Source organism: Macaca nemestrina, chromosome 7, assembly GCF_043159975.1.
Source record: "Macaca nemestrina isolate mMacNem1 chromosome 7, mMacNem.hap1, whole genome shotgun sequence".
NCBI classification, from domain to species: Eukaryota; Metazoa; Chordata; class Mammalia; order Primates; family Cercopithecidae; genus Macaca; species Macaca nemestrina.
The window spans coordinates 1050487-1071882 of NC_092131.1; the positions used below are offsets into that span (position 1 = coordinate 1050487).

The window sequence follows — 21396 nt, forward strand, 5'->3', positions numbered from 1 at the left end:
CTAAAAATGTGACATTCACACTTGCATTAAGTACATTCTACAAGTATGTAAAAATTAAATAAGACGATGAATACTAAATGATTATCAAGGCACAATCACATAATCTGAAGTTATATTTCCTGAGAGATAGAATTGACTCCAGTGTTTTCCGGGACACTCTCCTCTGCTCTGAGCACTGCCCTCTCCTCAGCCGCCCCACCCCAGAGCTTGCTATATAGCAAGAGACATGCAAATAGGTCCCTCCCTCTTCTGGTGAAAAGCAGCCCAGCCTTGACCCTGCAGCTCTGGGAGAGGAGCCCAGCCCCAGAATTCCCAGGTGTTTCTGTTCAGCGATCAGCACTAAACACAGAACACACCATGGAGTTTGTGCTGAGCTGGGTTTTCCTTGTTGCTCTTTTGAAAGGTAATTGAGAGTGAAGTAGAAATACTGTGTGTGAGGAGACATGAGTGAGAGGAACAGTGGATATGTTTGGCGTTTCTGACCTTGGTGTCTTTTTGTTTGCAGGTGTCCAGTGTCAGGTGCAGCTGGTGGAGTCTGGGGGCGGCTTGGCAAAGCCTGGGGGGTCCCTGAGACTCTCCTGCGCAGCCTCTGGATTCACCTTCAGTGACTACTACATGCACTGGGTCCGCCAGGCTTCAGGGAAGGGGCTGGAGTGGGTCTCACGTATTAGTAATGGTGGTGGTAGCACATGGTACGCAGACTCCGTGAAGGGCAGATTCACCATCTCCAGAGAGAACGCCAAGAACACACTGTATCTTCAAATGGACAGCCTGAGAGCTGAGGACACGGCTCTCTATTACTGTGCGAGAGACACAGTGAGGGGAGGTCAGTGTGAGCCCAGACAGAAACCTCCCTGCAGGAACGCCGGGGAAATCAGCGGCAGGGGGCGCTCGGGACCCACTGATCAGAGTCAACCCGGAAGCCGGTGCACACGGAGGCTGATTTCCTGTCAGGATGTGGGACGTCATCTTTCTACAGTTTCTCTAGTGAACGTCTCTAAGTTTAGAACTCTGTGCTTAGTAATGTCATCTCTACATATTTTTTAAACGACTATTTATTATGATAACCTATTTTCATATGCACAAAATGCAGATTGTTGCTTCCAGAGATGAAAAGTCCTCACCAGGATCAGAGTCCTGAGGAAGCTCAGGGGTGCCTGGGGAGATTTCTCCAATCAGACCCAGGACAGAAACCTCAGGGAGATTCCTGGACTAGAACAGTCTTTGGGATTCTGATCGCAGTCAATAGAGAGGCTGGGCCAGGGTCAGTGTCATGTAGAAGCTCACAGGTTTCTCGTCTGACCCTTCTCCTGACACTAAAGCCAGTCAGTATCAGACTGACCTGGTGCTGCTTTTGCTCACAGACTTCGTTCTTTCTTTGTAGTGTTTGTTCTTCCTTTTAAATTTTATTTTCCTGCTTTCTGAAAAAGAAAAAGATGGTCTCCATGGTCTACATTCCAGGGCTCAAGGCATTTTCTTGGAGCTCAGGTGAGGCTCAGGCTATGTCTCCCGCAGCAACATGGGTGAGGCTGATGGAACTTCCTTCTCTCCCCATTTTCTCAGGACCCTCCACTGTGTTGTGTGTAGACTCATCTGGGAATGCAACTGGTCATTAATAGTGAAAGGGATAAACGTATTTGATCAAAATGGGATGTGGATGTGGAATTAACCCTGTTCTGTGCAAACTATCGGACTCATCTGCTTCAGACGTAGTGTTAGAAAGAGGTTGTAAAATTTATCGGAATCAAAATGGAGCCACTTATGAAGCTGGGGAAGGTGATGAAGCTGGGAAAGGCCATGAAGGAGGTTCTAACACCCATATTCGTGGTAACAAGAACTATTATAGACTCTGCACAACCACAACTTTGCACCGAGGCCAACACAACCATAAAATAATTACTTCTCCAAGAATATCTGCCCATCAAACTGCCTGTACAACCTTATACCGATGTCACCCGTTACTGATCCTTCTACCCCAGGATAATTGTCTCAAAACAACTGATGTAATACTCCTCATTTTTCCTTAATTTTTTTCTTTCCATGCCAACCTGAATGCACCCATACATATTTCAGTTGCAATACACATCCTAGAATAAATATTATTATATTTTCAAAATATATTATTATATTATATTTTAATAATATATTATTATATTTAAATAATATCATATTATTATATTATATTTTAGAGTCTCTTTCTGCCTGTTATTCAGTTGACAAGCTACAGATGGACATGCCACATTTCTGTGAGATGTAGAGGATGACATTTTTTAGACATGGCTAGGAATATCCAATTTCCCTAAGTGATCCCTCAATAAGTGCAGGCTGGAAGTCCCAGAGAGAGATGAAGCTGCTGAATCACCATGGAATTTCATTTTCTCCAGTTCTGCTCTGATGGAATCAGGCCCACCCATTTTATCAATGATAATCTACTTAACCTAGAGTCAGCTGATGACAAGTTTAATAGCATCTATTAAGCAAATTCACAACAAGATATACATATACACACACACACACACGTGTGTGTGTGTGTATGTGTGTGTGTATATATATATGATATATATTTAAGATGGAGTCTCACTCTGTCACCCAGGCTGGAGTACAATGGCATCATCTCGGCTCACTATAACCTCTGCCTCCCGGGTTCAAGCAATTCTTCTGTATCAGCCTCCCCAGTAGCTGGGACTACGGGCACACGCTACCACATCTGGCTAATTTTTGCGTTTTTAGCAGAGACCGGGTATCACCATATTGGTGAGGCTGGTCTCAAACTCCTGACCTCGGATGATCCACCCGCCTCAGCCTCCCAAAGTGCTGGGATTACAGGCATGCACCACTGCAACTGGCTAACACCACACATATTAATATTGGATGGAATAACTACATAGTCTACCCTAACCAAGTGTACCATCAAACTTACCATTACCCAGAGGGAAGAATCTCTAAAATGACATCTATATTCTTAAATTTTTATGGTGTAAAACTGACCACTTTACAATCAGGCAATTATGATTTTGCTAATGAGTTGTAGTTGTGTGTGTATTTTGGATATAATCCCTTTTTCAGATGCCTGGCTTGTAATTATATTCTCCCATTCTGTAGGTTGGAATTATTTCCACGCTTTGCAGACTCTTTTTGTTGTGTTGTAGTTCCACTTGTTCAATTCTGCTTTTGTTGTCTGTGCCTTTAATTTGAAATATAGGAAATCATTCTTAGTATTATTTTCTGGGTGGGGGAAATTTTACAATTGCAAGCCACACGTTTAACTATTTAACCCATTTAGAGTTGATTTTTGTGTTTATTCCAAACTAAAATTCTTAATTCTTTGTAAGCATAGATCCAGTTTTTCTAAAAGCGAGACATCAGAAAGACTAGAATATTCTAAATTGACCACAAAGTTTCATTTTAGTGGTTTGTTTATTTAGTTCATCAAATTTGACATAATCCCTTGTTGCAAGAAATCCAAGTGAAATAATAGTAGTCGTCCAAGTTTGGTGTGTCTAAAAAGGCTTATAATAAATAAACATTTAAAAGTACAAATATAGATATGATGATCATGTTGTGTTGCTATGTGCTATAATGTCTTTTTAATAAAGTTTTTTAATTTGGAAGGTTTTGTTTTTATTTAAATATTAAATATATACCAAAGATATTTCATGATTAATACTGGATAAAATACAACAATAAAATTAATACAGATGAATACACCCTCCCACAAACACACACCCACACAGAAAAAAGTGAAGATTTTAAACCAACTGTGTATCTGATCCTATCTCACTCTCTGTGTACTCAGGAAGAAGTAATTTTGCTAACTTTTATGCTCATTTTTCAATTGCTTTTAGATGTATTACACATAAATATGTAACCTTAAACAAAATGCTATTGACCTTTATATATCTTTGAATATTATTTAAATGGAATTATATATATAAATAATAGGTAGCAAAAATTTTTTCATTCCTTGTTGTGAAACACTTGGGTTGATTCCATTTATTGCTGTAATAAACATTTCTGTTGTGAACTTTATTATTCAAGTACCTTTACATTCATTTGTGTACTAGTTTGCTTCCTATGCATTATGTTTAGATTTTTAAAAAATTTTTAATTGCTTTTAATGAGTTTATAAAATTTACATTTTTTTCCAGCAATGTATGAAATTTCCATTATGGTAATCTTTACCAACCTTTGAACTAACCAGAACTTAAACATTTGTTTGACTGGAGTATGTAATTTATTGATTTTTGATTTTCATTTTCCGCATTGTTGATGTTTTCAGTATAGTTTCCAGGAGGTTGTTGGCTATTCAGATTTCCTCTTCCATAAAATGACTATTTAAAAATTTTGCCCACTTATTTTCTATGTCATTGGTTGGTTATTTAAAAGAGTTCTTTATATATATTTTTATTAAAACCTTTAACACTGTTTATATATATATATTTATATATATATATTTATATATATATATATATATTTCTAGTTGGTAGCCTTTCTGTTTTCTGCATAGTAAATACTGATGAATTCTTAGTGAGACATATCAATCTTTTATTTAAAACCTCATGGTTTTTTATTCCTAGGATTTCCTTTTTCATACTAATCATAAACATATAACCTGCAATGTTTCATCACTTTTTTTTGTTTTCATGAGTTTTTAACACATTTAGAATTGCTTTCTCTGTGTGAAATGAAATAGAGATAAAATTATATTTTTATATGAATTAAAAGTAGCAGGGGCTGGGCGCGTTGGCTCACGCCTGTAATCCCAGCACTTTGGGAGGCTGAGGAGGGTGGATCACAAGGTCAGGAGTTCAAGACCAGCCCGACCAATATGGTGAAACCCCGTCTCTACTAAAAATACAAAAATTAGCTGGGTCTGGTGGTGTGCACCTGTAATCCCAGCTACTCAGGAGGCTGAGGCAGGAAAATTGCTTGAATAGCCTGGGCAGCAGAGCGAGACTCCGTCTCAAAAAAAACCCCACACAAGTTCCCCTGGGATCAATCGATAAATATTTCTTTCCAAGCCCTATTACTCCTGTTGTTAAAGATTCGTGGTGCTTTTCAAAGTTTGAGGAAATTATAGCCTTTTGGCTTTGACTGCAGCAGAAAAGTAAATGTGAAGCTATGAAATCACTCAGCGAATTTATTGTTTTGACAATTAATATAATGTATTTTAAATGAAAAAACCTGCCCATTAAATATTTTTGTTTGTGCCTGAAATATATTGAGTTTGCCACATTGATCCATTAAATGATGCTATATAGTTAGAATAAATTTAAAAATTTTTTTGTTTTATAGTATGGGATACAAGTTTTTTAAGAAAGTAAATTAATACAGAAGTACATGAATGATTACTCAATATGACATTTGTATCTTAGTTCAGCATTTGAGCATAATTTTATACTCAAATAACTTATAAGTGGAAGACTAATCACACTCTAACTTTCCTGATTTTTAATAATTTTGCTAGCTTCATAAGTTAGAAAAATAATCACAAAATTTCTCTTTCTATTTTACATAACATAGATCAAATTTAAAATAGTAACATTTTGTGTTTATTTTATACTACAATTTTTGTCTGTGATAAACTAGATGATCTCTCAACCACTTAGAGAAGTTCATGCTGACTTTTATATACATTTTGTTTCAATATAAATTCTTGCCATGAATCAAAAGTACCTTCAAGAGAAAATGATTTGAACTAAACATGATTTGGAACTCATATGATTTGGAAACACTTTTATTGTAAGCCTTTAATCTAAACTTTCTGACTCAAACAGAAAGAGATTTTTAACAGTCCACTCCATTATTATTTCTACTGGGTCCCTATCTTAAAATTGAGAATATGTATTCCCCAAAGTAAAATGTATACATATAGAAAGTACCTATTTATCTTTAGAAAGCATTCTTCCTTGATACTTTCCTAGGGCTTCTTTTAGACTAAATGCAGGCAGTGATTTGTTTTTAATTTGGTGACAATATCTATTAAACCGATATCTGAATTATTATAAAATACATTTTCTCTGTATTAAAATATCTATCTTTATTTTCTATGAGAGTTCTACTAAAACTATTAAGACAATTAGAATGGATTATTGTTTCATAGTACAAATTTGCATTTAGGAAAGAAAGGAAAACTAAAAGTGTTGACATTTGACTCTATTTTTGTTGTTGTGGTTGTTGTCGTTGTTGTTGTTCGAGTCAGGGTCTTGCTCTTGCTCTGCTGCCCAGGGTGGAATGCAGTGTTGAATCATCGCTCAACAGTCTCCACCTGCTGGGCTCAAGCCATCCTCCCACCTCAGCCTCCTCTACAGCTGTGACTACAGGCAGGTGCTCACTACTCAGCCTGGATAAATTTTTGTATTTTCTGTAGAGATGGGATTTTGCTATGTTGCCCAAGCTGGTGTCCAACTCCTGGGCTCAAGCGATCCACCCGCCTTGGCCTCACAAAGTGTTGGGAATACAGCTGTGTCCGGGAGACTTTTTTTTATTGTTTTTTAAATTATTTTTCTTGCAAAGTAGGTGATACCATTTGACCCAGCAATCCCGTTACAGGGTATATACCCAAAGGATTTTAAATCATTCTACTATGAAGACACATGTGCACATATGTTTATTGCAGTACTCTTAACAATAGCAAAGACTTGGAACCAACCCAAATGCCCATCAAGGATAGACTGGATTAAGAAAATATGGCACATATACACCATGGAATACTATGCAGCCATAAAAAAGGATGAGTTCATGTCCTTTCCAGGGACATGGATGAAGCTGGAAACTATTATTCTCAGCAACCTAACACAGGAACAGAAAACCAAACACCACATGCTCTCACTCATAAGTGGGAGTTGAACAATGAGAACCTGTGAACATGGGGAGGGAAACATCACATACCGGGGCTTGTTGGGGGGTGAGGGGCTAGGGGAGGGATGGCATTAGGAGAAATACCTAACGTGGATGATGGGTTGACGGGTGCAGCCAACCACCATGGCACCTGTATACCCATGTATCCCAGAACTTAAAGTATAATGATAATAATAATAAAAGATCCTGCAAAAAGTACCAAAACATGTGTGACAGTAGGGAAAGAAGTCTGAGTGGAATCTGCCTCTGATTCCAGGACATTTCACCTTGTATGAGTGGTGACGTTCTACTGATTGAGTCAGGGCCTTATTTCAACCTTCGCACAGCAGGGGCTGCACACAAAGTAGCAGGGAAGAAGGACCTGTCACCTTATCTGCTCTGTGCTGTTACCACATCCCCACTAAAAAGAAACCTTACATTTGTTTATTAAAATGTGCTTCTCTGTGCATGGAAGAAAAAGAAAAAAATTAAAATCTAACATGTATGTGCATATTGGTAGGGGCTTCACAGTAGTTACTCACTGCTTAGAAAGTGTCTGTCTTTAAACTTTCATCACTTTATTTCCTTTGAACATTTGCCTTCAATTAGAAAATTAATGATTTATAAAATTTTTGTTGGTACATAATAGGTGTATATATTTACCAGCTCCATGAGATGTTTTCATACAATATGAAATAGGCACATGATGGAGAATGAGGTGTCCATCCCCTCAATATTTTATTCTTTGAAATACAAAAAAAATTCCAATTACATTCTTTAAATATCTTTAAAATATACCATTAAGTTATTATTGACTATAGGCACCTATTGTGCTTTCAAAAAGTAGGTCTTATTAGTGTTGACCCAGTAGTGGATTTGCTGGGTAAAACGCTACTTCTGTTTTATGTTCTTTGAGAAATCTCCACTCTGCTTCCCAAAGTGGCAAGACTAATTTTCCATGTGTGGTTTACTTCCACATCTGTACATGAAGAAACATTGATTCCAACAAAATGTAATTTACACAAATAAGTAAAACTAAAATAGTGTAATCAGTTCAAAGTGCTTATCACAGCAAAATTTTATAATAAGACAGCGTATTTTCCAAAACCATCATTGTCACCAAACTCCTGCAAGGCACAGTCACCTTATCTGGACCCATCTTCTCCTCAGGCATCCCACCCCAGAGCTTACTATATAGTAGGAGACATGCAAATAGGGTCCTCCCTCTGCTGATAAATCCAGCCCAGCCCTGACCCTGCAGCTCTGGGAGAGGAGCTCAGCCCTGGGATTCCCAGGAGTTTCCACTTGGTGATCAGCACTGAACACAGACCACCAACCATGGAGTTTGGGCTGAGCTGGGTTTTCCTTGTTGCTATTTTAAAAGGTAATTCATGGGGATCTAGAGATGTTTAGTGTGAGGGGACATGAGTGAGAGAAACAGTGGATATTTGTGGCAGTTTCTGACCTTGGTGTCTCTTTGTTTGCAGGTGTCAAGTGTGAGGCGCAGCTGATGGAAACTGGCGGAGGCTTGGTACAGCCTGGGGGGTCCCTGAGACTCTCCTGTGCAGCCTCTGGATTCACCTTCAGTGACCACTACATGCAGTGGGTCCGCCAGGCTCCAGGGAAGGGGTTGGAGTGGGTAGGATTAATTAGAAACAAAGCTGATGGTGAGACAACAGACTACGCTGCATCTGTGAAAGGCAGATTCACCATCTCCAGAGATGATTCGAAAAGCATCACCTATCTGCAAATGAACAACCTGAAAACCGAGGACACGGCCATGAATTACTGTGCGAGGAACACAGTGAGGGGAGATCAGTGTGAGCCCAGACACAAACCTCTCTGCAGGGGCGCGCGCGGCCACCAGGGGGCTCTCGGGACCCACTGCGGACAGGACCAGTCCCAGGAGCAGGTGCAGGGGGAGGTTTCCTTTCTCCTCAGCTGGAAAAAAAGTTAGGTTTGTATTTGCAGAACTCTGGAGCATTCTAGGCTGTGTTATTTTATTACTTGTATTTATTATAAATTTATTATTAAATTTTAGGAATTACTAAAATTCTGTATATATGTATCGTTTAAGTATATACTTTCAAGAAATAAACATTCCTAATTATTTTCACTGATTCTTGCAGAGTTTTAGTAACATTTGTTGACATCAGCAACTATATAGCTATAGGGACATAAATTTATACTCATAGACATATGTGCAGACCAGGTGTGGTGCTTCACACCGTTCACCACAAAGGAATTTTCAACTCTCTTGGAAGTCGGGTTCATTTTAAAATTAGTTATTTTTTTCATTTCAATATCTGAAGATTATTGTATCTGACTATTTTAGCAGAAAGTGAATTATGGGAACTCGAACTAACCAACTGAAAATAAATTCACAACTAACTAAACAAGATGCCAGAATGTGATTGGCTCTAGGCTTTGTTAATTCAGCAGATTATGTACCCAGGCTTTAAATTTACCCATATTCTTGTTTCCTTCATGGCACAGTCAACTCCCGTTATTTAAGAAATCGTGACTGCATTCCCAAGGTTCATGCACAGTTATAAAAATAGGCTGGGTGAGATGAGGAGTTGACTGTTTAAATTCCCCTCTGAAGAAGCAACATCAACTCAACAAACCACCTCTTTTCCCCCTGTGTCTAGAGCTATGTCACAGGCCACATGGACCTAAGTCCTTGATGAAGATAGCAGGACTACATAAATTGGGCTGATCGTTTTTATGCTATGAAATTAGTAGACAGCACTGCACTCCAGCCTAGGCAAGGGAACAAGTCTTTGCCTGTAAAATAAAAAAGAAAGATACATTAAGAGACACTGACTTTGACATTTTGGATAATAATATTTTCACGACCCAAATTTAATCACACCCACATTGTTACCTACATCTTCACTGAAAAGTTCCTAGTCATGCTGATTTCCATCAACATTCCACGTGTTCAAATCTGAACATCCAAGACAATCTGGAGAATAAAATACACTGAGGGCAGTGATACAGGTGTATATTCAGCACCTCTTAACTCAGGAGGACTCAATACTCTCTGGCACACTGCTATCTTTCTGAATGGCTCACAACGACTCCAGCTCACTCTCCATCCTCCTCAAACATCTGGTCCCTGTTTGCCCTATGTTCACTCTCTGCTCTTAGTCTATGCTCTGAAGTCTTCGCAGAGGTGAAAATGAGCTGTCAGATGGAATTTACTATTTCATTTAATGACCACTCTTCCCATATGGCTGATTTCTTTTGGACTGTTCATTACTGTTGATTTTCAAAGAAACTTCACTTGAATCTTCACTCTTTTGCATTTTGTCTCTATAACACTGTTGGGAAGTTTTACCTCTAGCATTATAACATGATCTAGCCACCTGCCATATTTGCGGCAAACAATACCTACAAATTCAGAAGCTCTTTGGTTGTCTTTCCACCAAATACAATTCTTTCTGTTCTCTGTGTGAGCATATCCTAGCATCCCTGTACACACCCTCATAGATGTTTACAAGCCTGTGAATTATTCTCCATAAATAAAAATGTATCTCAATTACCCTCAATGTTCATAATTCTGAGGGTGAGGAAGGTCTTTCTGGATCTGTTCAAACAAAAGGCCCAGAGATCCCCTGGGAGACAAGGAGTTCACGTGGCTCTGGATGTTAGGTCTGTCTCTTTCCATCTGTTGTCCCACAGGTCAGCTCACTTGTTCAGCTCCTCAGGAGAGAGCCCAGGTTTATCCTGATTATACAACACTCCCAACTTCTGGTGATTCTCCTGCTACCCACATCCATGGAGACAGATTATTTATTATATAATTCACAAAACTAATGTCAAATGCCCAAGTTGCAATACCGCACACCATAGGGTATGTTCATGCAAATCAATGGAGGAGAAAGTCTTTCAGAGACAGATGGATCTGAATTGGTAAATATGTAGGTAAGGACTCTGGACTTGAGTATAATTTTCCAGCCATGTTTCACAGGTATGACCTATCAGGGAAGGACCAGAGTTCCATGTGCTCTCAGAGAGGAGGGCTCACAGATGTCCTCTCTGGTTCCCAGGAAAGGTAATTGCACTAAACTTGGTGATGAGACTATCCTCCTGTGCTGACCTATTACAGTTTTTGACTGAAATTGTCACTGCAATCCCCAATCTGCATATTTTCACAGAGAAGTGTTTACAGGCCAGGCCACATTCTCAGGGTCACACATTGAGAACGATGGAGACATGTGCCACCACCTTCTCCTGAGATCTCAGACAGAATCCCAAATTTCAAAAGGTCCCAGAAGAGCAGCTCTCAGATTTTTTTTTTCCTTAAATGACGCACTCTCTGGGACAGATATTTTCCCGCTACCTATGATGGATGTTCTGAATTGCAATAAAAAATTGCATGGATTTAGATTTGTATGAACTCACTGTGATTAACATATTCAGCTGCGGCCCTAATATTTTTGAATGGAGATTTGACAGTTTAGATAACCTGGCTGTTTGGTTGGTTTCATATAAATCTTCAAGGGTAGAACAGCATTGAACCTATTCCAAAACCTGTCCTTGATCCATGATCACACTCATCTCACAGACCAGCTTCTTCAGCACATCTCCCTACCTGGAAGAAGACGAATCTGGGCTTGGTGAGGGGAGGCCCCAGGAAGACAACTGGGTTCTCAGAGGGCACAGCCAGCATCCTCCTCACAGTGTGAACCCAAAAGACTGGGGCCTCCCTCATCCCTTTTCACCTCTCCATACAAAGGCACCACCCTCATGCAAATCTTCACTTAGGCACCCACAGGAAACCACCACACATTTCCTTAAATTCAGGGTCCTACTCACATGGGAAATGCTCTCTGAGAGTCACGGACATCCTGTGCAAGAACATGAAGCATCTGTGGTTCTTCCTCCTCCTGGTGGCAGCTCCCAGATGTGAGTGTCTCGGGATGCAGATATGATGATATGGGAGGCTGTCTCTGATCCCAGGGCTCACTGTGGGTCTCTCTGTTCACAGGGGTCCTGTCCCAGCTGCAGCTGCAGGAGTCGGGCCCAGGAGTGGTGAAGCCTTCGGAGACCCTGTCCCTCACCTGCGCTGTCTCTGGTGGCTCTATCAGCAGTAGTAACTGGTGGAGCTGGATCCGCCAGCCCCCAGGGAAGGGACTGGAGTGGATTGGACGTATCTCTGGTAGTGGTGGTAGCACCAGCTACAACCCCTCCCTCAAGAGTCGAGTCACCATTTCAACAGACACGTCCAAGAACCAGTTCTCCCTGAAGCTGAGCTCTGTGACCGCCGCGGACACGGCCGTGTATTACTGTGCGAGAGACACAGTGAGGGGAGGAGGGTGTGAGCCCAGACACAAACCTCCCTGCAGGGAGGCGGAGGGGGCGGGTGCAGGTGTCGCTCAGGACCAGCAGGGGGCGCGCGGGGCCCACAGAGCAGGAGGCCGGGTCAGGAGCAGGTGCAGGGAGGGCGGGGCTTCCTCATCTGCTCAGTGCTCTCCCTCCTCACCAGCACCTCAGCTGTCCCCAGGGCTCCTCTTTCTTTGATATCTGTGGTTCTGCTTCCTCACATTCTTCTGCCAGAAAAGAAAGGAGGAAGGCACATTCGCAAATAACTGCTGAGTGAAAGTAGCTGAAGAATTAAGAGAGCACTTCATAACTTCTATTTGTATAAACTTCAGAAGGTACAATTATTCTCAAGTAGTAAAGAAGATTTGAAATTGGTGAGAATTGGGTGTTGAAAGTAATGGGGTAGTGAGATGAAATTACAGGGAAGTGACAGAAAGATTTAGGGGTCAACTGAATTGTACACAACTTAATTGAAGCCCTGATCAAAGGGTTGCACACACACATTAACATTTTCCAAATTGTGCAGTATATGTTTGAATTAATGATTTATTAATTGTACTTAAAGCAGTAGCAAAGGAAAAAATCAGTATGTTGGTTGAGGAGGAGCAAAAAATAGATGGGTATGAACACTCAAAACGTCTCAGACTCTTGAAAATGCACATGCATGAACAGTGGTTCTCTCTAGATATTTTAGGAAAATAGCAGAATACAAAAAAAGAAAAGAGAGATGTCCTGGCAGGGGTGGAATCCTGCAGACCTCACTAGGCATGTCCCACACTGCCCTGGAGTTGTCTCAGGAGAGGAGTCTCCTCTAGGGGCACAGAGGCACAGGCAGAGATAATGGGGCAAACTCTATCCAGCTGTGTGACCTGGAATGCATTGTACAACCACTCTGTTCTGTATGTAATTTATCTTCCTTAAAATGTAACATTCACACTTGCATTAAAAGTACTCTGTAAATATGTAAAAATGAAATATGATGACTGCTAAATGATTATCAAGGCACAATCATATAATATAAAATGATGTTTTCCTGAGTGATAAGATTACTACCAATCTCCCCCAGGGCACTTTATCTGCTCTGAGCCCTGCCCCTCCTCAGGATTCCCATCCCAGAGCTTTCTATACAGTAGGAGACATGCAAATAGGTTTCTCCCTCTGCTGATGAAAACCAGCCCAGTCCGGACCCTGCAGCTCCAGGAGAGAAGCCCCAGCCCTGGGATTCTCAGGGGTTTCCATTTGGTGAACAGGACTAAATACAGAGGACTCACCATGCAGTTTGGGCTGAGCTGGGTTTTCACTGTCCTTGTTTTAAAAGGTGAACTAGAGAGATTGAGTGTGAGTGAAAAAATTTGAGAGAAATAGTGGATATGTCCGGCAGTTTCTGACCAGGATGTCTATGTGTTTGCAGGTGTCCAGTGTGAGGAACAGCTGGTGGAGTCTGGAGAGGACCCAAGACAACCTCGGGGGTCCCTGAGACTCTCCTGTGCAACCTCTGGATTAACCTTCAGTAGCTACTGAATGAGCTCCATTTCCCAGGCTCCAGGGAAGGGGCTGGAGTGAGTAGTAGATGTATAGTATGATGGTAATCAGATATGCTATGCACAATCTGTGAAGAGCAGATTCACTGTCTCCAAAGAAAGTGCCAAAAGTCACTGTATTTGCAGATGAACAGTCTGAGAGCAGAGGGCGTGGCCGTGTATTACTGTATGTGAGGCACGAGGTAAGAAGACGTCAGTGTGAACACAGACACAGAATTTCCTGCAATGATATGGGAGGAGGCTGGGCTAAAGGGGGCACTCAGAACCCACAGAAAACTAGGGCAGGTGCAGATGGTTGTCACGGGCTGGTTTCCTTCAGGGTCTGTGGCTTCCTCTGCATTCAACAGTTTCCCTGTGAGCCTCTCTACATTTATGATTCTGTGGCTATCCCTGAGGTCTCTGGATTAGAAAAGTTTATTATAAGAAGAGGAAACATTCTCATTTGTCACCAAGGCACATGTAAGTAATGGAGGCATAAAAATGCGCAGGAGCTGGGTGAGGCTCTAGACTCCGTCACCCAAGAATGCCCGTCTCTCAGCTAGTGCTGGAGATGGGTAGGAATTTGATGGAGCTTCCCTAACTATCTTGTGGTCTAAGTTAAGTCCAGAGAGGCCATTGGTGCCTCCCAGAGCACAGTTGTCCATCAGGAATCTTTCTCCCATGTGTCCCAGCAGCAGCCACGCCTCAGTATCTCCACTGTGCACAGCCATTGTCTGGGAGGAGCTCCTCGGATGGGTGTCTTTGGCACACACCAGGTGATGGGTGTCAGAGTGCAGTGCAGCAGCTGGCTGCCTGGTCTATTGGGCTCCCTGATGCTGGAGGGACGGGAGGTGCATTTTCAGGGCCAGCACCCTTTTTATGGGTTTTTATAAAAAAACCATGATTTTAAATCATTTTCTCAGATGACATAGATAACTAAGAACATAATCTGCAAAGAAATCATAATTTTCAATGTTACCCCAAATGTATAGTTTCCTGATTCTGTGTAAGATCCAGACATATTATTGCCTTCCCCATGAGAAATTGTGCTAACAAGTCTGAAATCAGTTTTTTCTCATATTCTTTGTTTTCTGCCCAAGTACAGAGATCTTGATGAAAGTAAGTTAGGTTCCTTCCACACACTAACGCTCACTTCCCGCAGAGAAAGAGCAGAGGTTGTCCTCACTCTGAGTCTGAGGGAGGAGCTGTTCCTGTACAACTCAGAGCCTGAAGAGACCTCCAGGTGCAGCTTCAGAGAGTCAGTTATTTCTCCATGTAAGTGACCTCCAATGCCTGTGATTGCTGCTCAGGTCTAATTGTGGGTTCAGAATTAGGACACCCTTTATATGATCCCATCTGAATCCTAATCTTAAAATCACAATTATCATGGACAGAGATAGTTCAGTGCCCATTCTCCTGACATCAGTTTCTCTTTATTGTAGGGTTCCAAGTATGGAGAAAATGTGACAATATATTTGTGTGAATCTAACATCACAATCCACTGCATTACTCTAGGAAACACAAAAATTGAACACAAGTAAGCTCTTCATTCTCATAAAAATGTGTGTATTTTGGGAATTTCAATGTGTTATCCAGAACCTGTACATGCAAACAACTGTGTTTCTCAGTGCAGGCTTGGCCTGGTGAAGCTCTCACAGACCCTCTCCATCACCTGCGCTGTCTCTGGATTCTCCATCATAAATAGTGCTTCCTGCTGGAGCTGGATCCATCAGCCCCCCGTGGGAGGTACTGGAGTGGATCAGGTGCATAGGTTGTGAAGGGAGCACGCATTACCCCCCTCTCCTCAAGAGTCCAGTCACCAACCCCAGATCCATATCCATAAATTAGTTCTTCCAACAGCTGAGCTACGTGAACAGCAAGCACATAGCCGTGCATTTTTAAGACAAGACACAGTGAGGGAACAACTGTGTGAGCTCACACACAAACCTCCCTGTAGGGGTGCAAAGGACAGCCGGGCTTGCTCAGGACCCCAGAGTCCCTCAGGAAACCAGGGGGCACTCAAGACCATTGCAGAGGCACTCAGGTCACCAGGGGCCCTCAGGAACCATCGAAGAAAAACAGGACACCAGAGGGCGCTCTGTACAGCAGGATGACTGTGGTCCTGGAGTAGTGAGCCTTAAGTCATCAGCAGTTGTGCACCAAAAAATAGTATGACAACTTATTCTACATAGTAAGAATAAAAATAATGAATAAGAAAGAAGATAAGGGTTCAGTATGGGTGGACAACACCCAGGTCTACAGAAATGAGATGACTTTAAAAATATAAGCAAAGAATGATGAGAAAAAGAAGGAGGGGATGGGGAATTAGACAGGGTCCTGGTCTAATGTCTTGGGTAGAAGTTTCTCACAATCAAGGACTATCAGCTTATTCTGCATGTCTTAGGTCAGCCATCTGCTTAAAAACATCAGAAATGCCAGAGGATCTATGAGGGTGCTCAGTTTAACATCTCCTATTTGAGTAGCTTTACAGTTGTGTAAAATTCTTAATTGATTCTTTTTTGTTTGTTTTTAGGGACAGGCTCTCATTCTGTTGCACAAAGTATGGTTGTGTGATCATAGCTCACTGTAAATTTGAGCTCCTGACTCACATAACTTTTCCATCTTAGCTTCCTGAGTATCTCCAAGTAGATGGGCACACCACCCCTACCCTCCTTATTTTTTAAACATTTTTTCATAAAAATAGCATCTCTTTATGCTGTCCAGGCTGGCTGCGATTGCCAGGTCTCAAGGGGGTTCCCTCACTTTGCTTCTGAAAGTGGTGTGATTATAGGGATGATCCACTGCATCTGGCCTGCATTGAGTCTTCAGTTGTAAAATATGAACCCAATAATTAACTGCCTGAATGTTTTCTGAAGTGAGTTATTTAAAAGTATCTGATAAGATTCCTTCTGATATGATTCAAGAGCAGTATTTTCTGTTGATGTTCCTTCTAATTCCCTTGCTGAAGATCACAGGGGATTCTGGACAAAACGTAGTAAAAAGGCCGCCTTAAACTCTTCATTATTAGAGTGGCTATCACACAGGAATCACTTTCAGTATTTTGTAACATGTGCATGCAATAGAACAAACATGATCTCTGGGGGTAGAGTCTATAAACGGATGGGCCTTTTAGCTGCCAAGTCATAGGGTAATAACTGATGCACCTGGAGGAGTGGACCATGATTCCACAGTACTAGTGGGAGAACCCTTGGCCAAGAGAGTTTTACATTTTATAAAAATTGATAATTTTTATGTAGAGATGCCATTTTTTAAACATTCCCAGAAGTTTGAGTGGGATTGACTGTCTTGTATGAACAATGACAATGCCCTCCTTGATTAGATAATATTGTAAACTAGGCCGAGCTAGCGTGTTTGCTGTATTGAATCACTGTATATTTTTTAGCTCCATGTTAGCTTTTTGTTTGCCTGTTAGCATTTGCTTGAACATGATATGTATCAGCTTGAAATTCTCTCAGCCCCGAAGAAGGGGCTAGATTTTCTTTTATACTTTGGATTAGAGAGGGGAGGGGGATTCTAGCTGTAGCAATCTTACAGAAGTAAAACAGATAAAAAGTTAAAAAGACAAATGGTTACAGGAAAACAAACAATTCCGGGTGCAGGGGCTTTGAATTCATCACAAGGTGACAGGTGTGGGGGCTCTGAGGGACACAAACATAGGGGCTTTATGGTGCTATCTCCCTAGCGAATTCCTGGGAACTGTGGACATTGCTTGCCACGGTACCTGATCAGTGAATGGGACTCTGATGTGCTGAGAGTCAGCTTACACAAGTTAACTCCTTGAGGAAGGAGGTGGGTAAGAAGTCCTTGATGTCTTGCAAATGAAGGAGCCAAATGGAGTCTGTCAGGTTTTCTCAGCTAAGGGAGAGTCTATTCATATTAAAACAAGGTTAGGTAGCTGAGGGAGAGTCTATTCATGTTAAAACAAGGTTAGGTATTACAACTATTTTATCAGAGACAAGACAACTTTAACAATTTTCACTGCAGGCATGTCTAGGCAAGTCCCCTGTGCACAATGACCTTGATGTGTTGGAGATTCTATGGGGACCCTCTCCTGGCTGCCTAGGAGAATACTCTGCCTCCTACCTCTATCATTTTCCTCTTTGAAGAAGTACATCTAACTGTCCTGAGAATACAGCCAAAGACCAATCTTAACTGCTTCCAGCTGATGGGGGATGCTGTTTGGGGAAGATCTCTCTTGGAGGCCTATCTAAGTGACCCCAGGAAAAGGGAGCCATTATCCTAGGCTTCAGTTGCATGACCATTTGGAATTTGATGGTTTGAAAATGAGAAGAGACAAATCGGGTTATTAGAAGACATGTATCAGAACCAAACAAGTTGGTAAAGAGTTTGAAAAACAATTCCAAAGCTGCTGACACGCCCAGATAACTGGTGACTGTAGTTATGCCTGCGAAATGTGGGTGCATGGGGCTTGGCTTTTTTGATAGCTCCCTGGGATTTATTTTCCCAAAGAAACCGCCAGGTTAGGGGCAGCCTATTTATTCCCATCACCTGGCATGATTTGAAGGATAATTGCTTAGAATTAAAATATTGATCCAGATTTTTTATATTCCCCACCGCTTTTTGTTTCTTCTGGGCTATAGCCAGAGATCATTGACTGCCCCTCAGGAATAAGAGAGTTACTCTAAAATGCAGGCAAATGCTTAAACAACTGAGGAGATTCGAGTTTAAAGACAAGTGTGTGATATGTTTTGAAATACAACGTTTCTCCTTCCAGTTTTGGTTTTTGTTAGAAGCAAATAATGATAAGACTGAGTTGTTTGCAAAATAAACTTTAGTCTTAAACTTGGCCTGTTTATTTGCATGAAGTGCAGCAGGAATATTAATAATAATTCTGTAGAAAAAGTCTTCAAGCACTAGCAGCTTCAAAGTCTAACACTAACAGCATATGCATCCTCAAGCAACTCACTGAATATTTCCAAGCCAGTCTGTTCCGATCTTAGATACCATCCAGTGATATCTGCCCCAGGTACACTAATATATGGGTCCTGGTTCTCTCTGAAGCCTCCTCTCACCTCAGATTTCAGGTTGTGTTTATTGTTTGCTTTCTCTCTGATTTCAACTCAGATATGTTGAAGATTTTTTTTTTTATTTGTAGTTGTCCAGGTTTGTTGTTAATGAGGTCAGAATAAGAGCATAGTTTACTCATTTTTACATTCCCGTGGTTAGTAGCTGCTTTTCTCTATCAAATCCATTAACTGAGAGAACAAATCACATTTGGTTACAGGTGAATAATTAAATAGTTTGGCATATATTTATGTACTAGAATCTAATGCAGCTTGAAATCAAGGCATGCCTCACTCATATAAAAACGTGGCTAAATTCTCAAGTAATTGTGCTTAGTGAAAGAAACTAAGGAATTAAGAGTAAATTTTACATGACACATTTGTAGAAATTTTAGAAGTTGCCACTATTGTAAATTAACATGGAGAAGATTTCAGTTTTTCTGAGAATATGCTGTTAGGAGTAATGGGGATGTGAGTTGAATTTCAGAGAAATAAGAGAAAGATTTCAGGATTAATTTAATTATTCAAAACCTGGTTGAAGTGCTGAGTAAATGGTTGCAAACATAGGTCAACATTTTTCAAATCATTCACTATACATTTGAATTAATTATTTATTAATTGCACTTGAATAAAGCAATAACAAACTGATGAAATAATATTTGACTAAAATGGAGCAATAAACAGATCAACATAGATCAACATTAACACAAAGAATATGACTGACTTCTGAAAACATACACATGAAATGTGATTCACTCTACATATTTAGGTAAATTACAGAAAGTTGACATAACAGATGGGGAATCATGCAGACCTCACTAGGTGTGGGCCACACTGCCCTGGAGTTGTCTCAGGAGAGCAGCCTCCTCTGGTGAATAGAGCACAGTCCCAGATAATAGGACTAATTTTTTTAGATGTGTAATCTTAAACATACTGCACAACTGCTGTGTTCTCTATGTAAATTATCTTCTATAAAATATAACATTGAAACATGCATTAAATATATAGTGTAAATATGTAAGAATAAAATAAGATTATGAGAGCTAAATGTTAATCAATCCACAATCACATAATATAAAATTATATGTTCCTGAATGATATAATTATTCCAGTCTCCCCCAGGACACTTCATCTGCACTGAGCCCTGCTCTCTCCTCCGATGTCCCACCCCAGAGCCTGCTATATAGTGGGGGACATGCAAATAGGGCCCTCCCTCTGCTGATGAAAACCAGCCCAGCCCTGACCCTGCAGCTCTGGGAGAGGAGCCCAGCACTGGAAGTCCACAGTGTTCCATTCGGTGATCAGCACTGAACACAGAAAATTCACCATGAAGTTTGGGCTGAGCTGGGTTTTCCTTGTTGCTATTTTAAGAGGTGATTCATGGAGAAATAGAGAGATTGAGTGGGAGTGGACATGAGTAAGAGAAACAGTGGATATGTGTGGCAGTTTCTGACCTTGGTGTCTCTCTGTTTGCAGGTGTCCAGTGTGAGGTGCAGCTGGTGGAGTCTGGAGGAGGCTTGGTTCAGCCTGGGGGGTCCCTGAGACTCTCCTGTGCAGCCTCTGGATTCACCTTCAGTAGCTACGGCATGAGCTGGGTCCGCCAGGCTCCAGGGAAGGGGCTGGAGTGGGTGGCAGTGATATATTATGATGGAAGTAAGAAATACTACGCAGACTCTGTGAAGGACCGATTCACCATCTCCAGAGACAATTCCAAGAACATGCTATATCTTCAAATGAACAACCTGAAATTGGAGGACACGGCCGTGTATTACTGTGCGACAGACACAGTGAGGGGAAGTCAGTGTGAGCCCAGACACAAACCTCCCTGCAAGAACGTGGGGGGAAATCAGCTGCAGCGGCTGCTCAGGACCCACTGATCAGAGTCAACCCAGAGGCCAGTGCACACGGAGGCTGATTTCCTGTCAGGATGTGGGACGTCATCTTCTGACAGTTCCCCAGGGAACCTCTTAAGTTTAGAAATCTGTGCCTAACAACGTCTTCTCTATGTATTTGAAAGAAATTATTTTAATATGGGGACCTATTCTCACCGGCACAAAATGCAGATTGATGCTTACAGGGATGAAAATTCTTCAACCACGGTCACCAGGATCAGAGTAGTGAGTAAGCTCAGGGCTTCCTAGTGAGTCTTCTCCAGTGAGACCCAGGACAGGGACCTCAGTGAGGTTCCCTTACTAGAACAGTCTTTACGGATCCTGGTCACAGACAATAGAGAGGTTGGGCCAGGGTCAGTGTCATGCAGAACCTCACAGGTTTCACGTCTGGCCCTTCTCCTGACACTGAAGGATGCAAATCAGCATCTGCACTGATCTGGTGCTTCTTTTGTCCCTAATCCATTTACTTTCTTTTGTAGTCGTTGTTCTCATTTTTCCATTTGCTTTTCCTGCTTTCTGGAAAAGGAAGATATTTTCCCTGTGGTCAAAATTCCAGGCCTCAAGCCCTTTCGTGGCGCTCAGGTGGGTCTCAGGCTGTGGCTGCTGCAGTCACGCGGGAGAGGCTGGTGGGACTCTCTTCACTCCTCGTCACTCAGGACCCTCCACTGTGTTGCATGGAGACTCATCTGGAAATGCAAGTTGCCAGTGGGGACTGAAGGGGACAAGCTTGTTTGGTTAATGTGGGATGTGGATGTGTTTCTAATCCTG

General features: G+C 41.5%; 1 protein-coding gene, 2 long non-coding RNA genes and 2 pseudogenes across 3 annotated transcripts; 4 read left to right on the forward strand and 1 right to left on the reverse strand.

Annotated features, from left to right (window-relative positions):
* Positions 1-264: 264 nt before the first annotated feature.
* Positions 265-956, forward strand: LOC105489884 (immunoglobulin heavy variable 3-74-like; annotated as a pseudogene).
* A 3533-nt stretch (positions 957-4489) lies between these two features.
* On the reverse strand, positions 4490-11753 carry LOC105489885 (uncharacterized). The gene is made up of 3 exons (XR_011625239.1): positions 11665-11753; positions 9732-9808; positions 4490-9627 (listed from the first exon to the last, which is right to left on the reverse strand). It is a non-coding gene; the product is annotated as an uncharacterized lncRNA (long non-coding RNA).
* LOC105489886 (immunoglobulin heavy variable 4-4) lies at positions 11675-13508 on the forward strand. Its single transcript, XM_011755085.3, has 2 exons — positions 11675-11754; positions 11837-13508. Exons 1-2 carry the CDS (start codon positions 11709-11711, stop codon positions 12367-12369), a joined length of 579 nt encoding a protein of 192 aa, XP_011753387.2. The 5' UTR covers positions 11675-11708; the 3' UTR covers positions 12370-13508.
* Positions 13509-13606: 98 nt separating this feature from the next.
* On the forward strand, positions 13607-18112 carry LOC139364048 (uncharacterized). The gene is made up of 3 exons (XR_011625245.1): positions 13607-14966; positions 15134-15228; positions 15320-18112. It is a non-coding gene; the product is annotated as an uncharacterized lncRNA (long non-coding RNA).
* Positions 18113-19690: 1578 nt separating this feature from the next.
* On the forward strand, positions 19691-20798 carry LOC112428041 (immunoglobulin heavy variable 3-30-like; annotated as a pseudogene).
* The last annotated feature ends 598 nt before the right edge of the window (positions 20799-21396 follow it).

Coding starts and splice junctions, on each gene's coding strand:
- LOC105489886 (XM_011755085.3), top strand. CDS start 11,709: ATGAAGCATCTGTGGTTCTTCCTCCTCCTGGTGGCAGCTCCCAGAT. Junction 11,755..11,836: donor CCTGGTGGCAGCTCCCAGAT/GTGAGTGTCTCG, acceptor CTCTGTTCACAG/GGGTCCTGTCCCAGCTGCAG.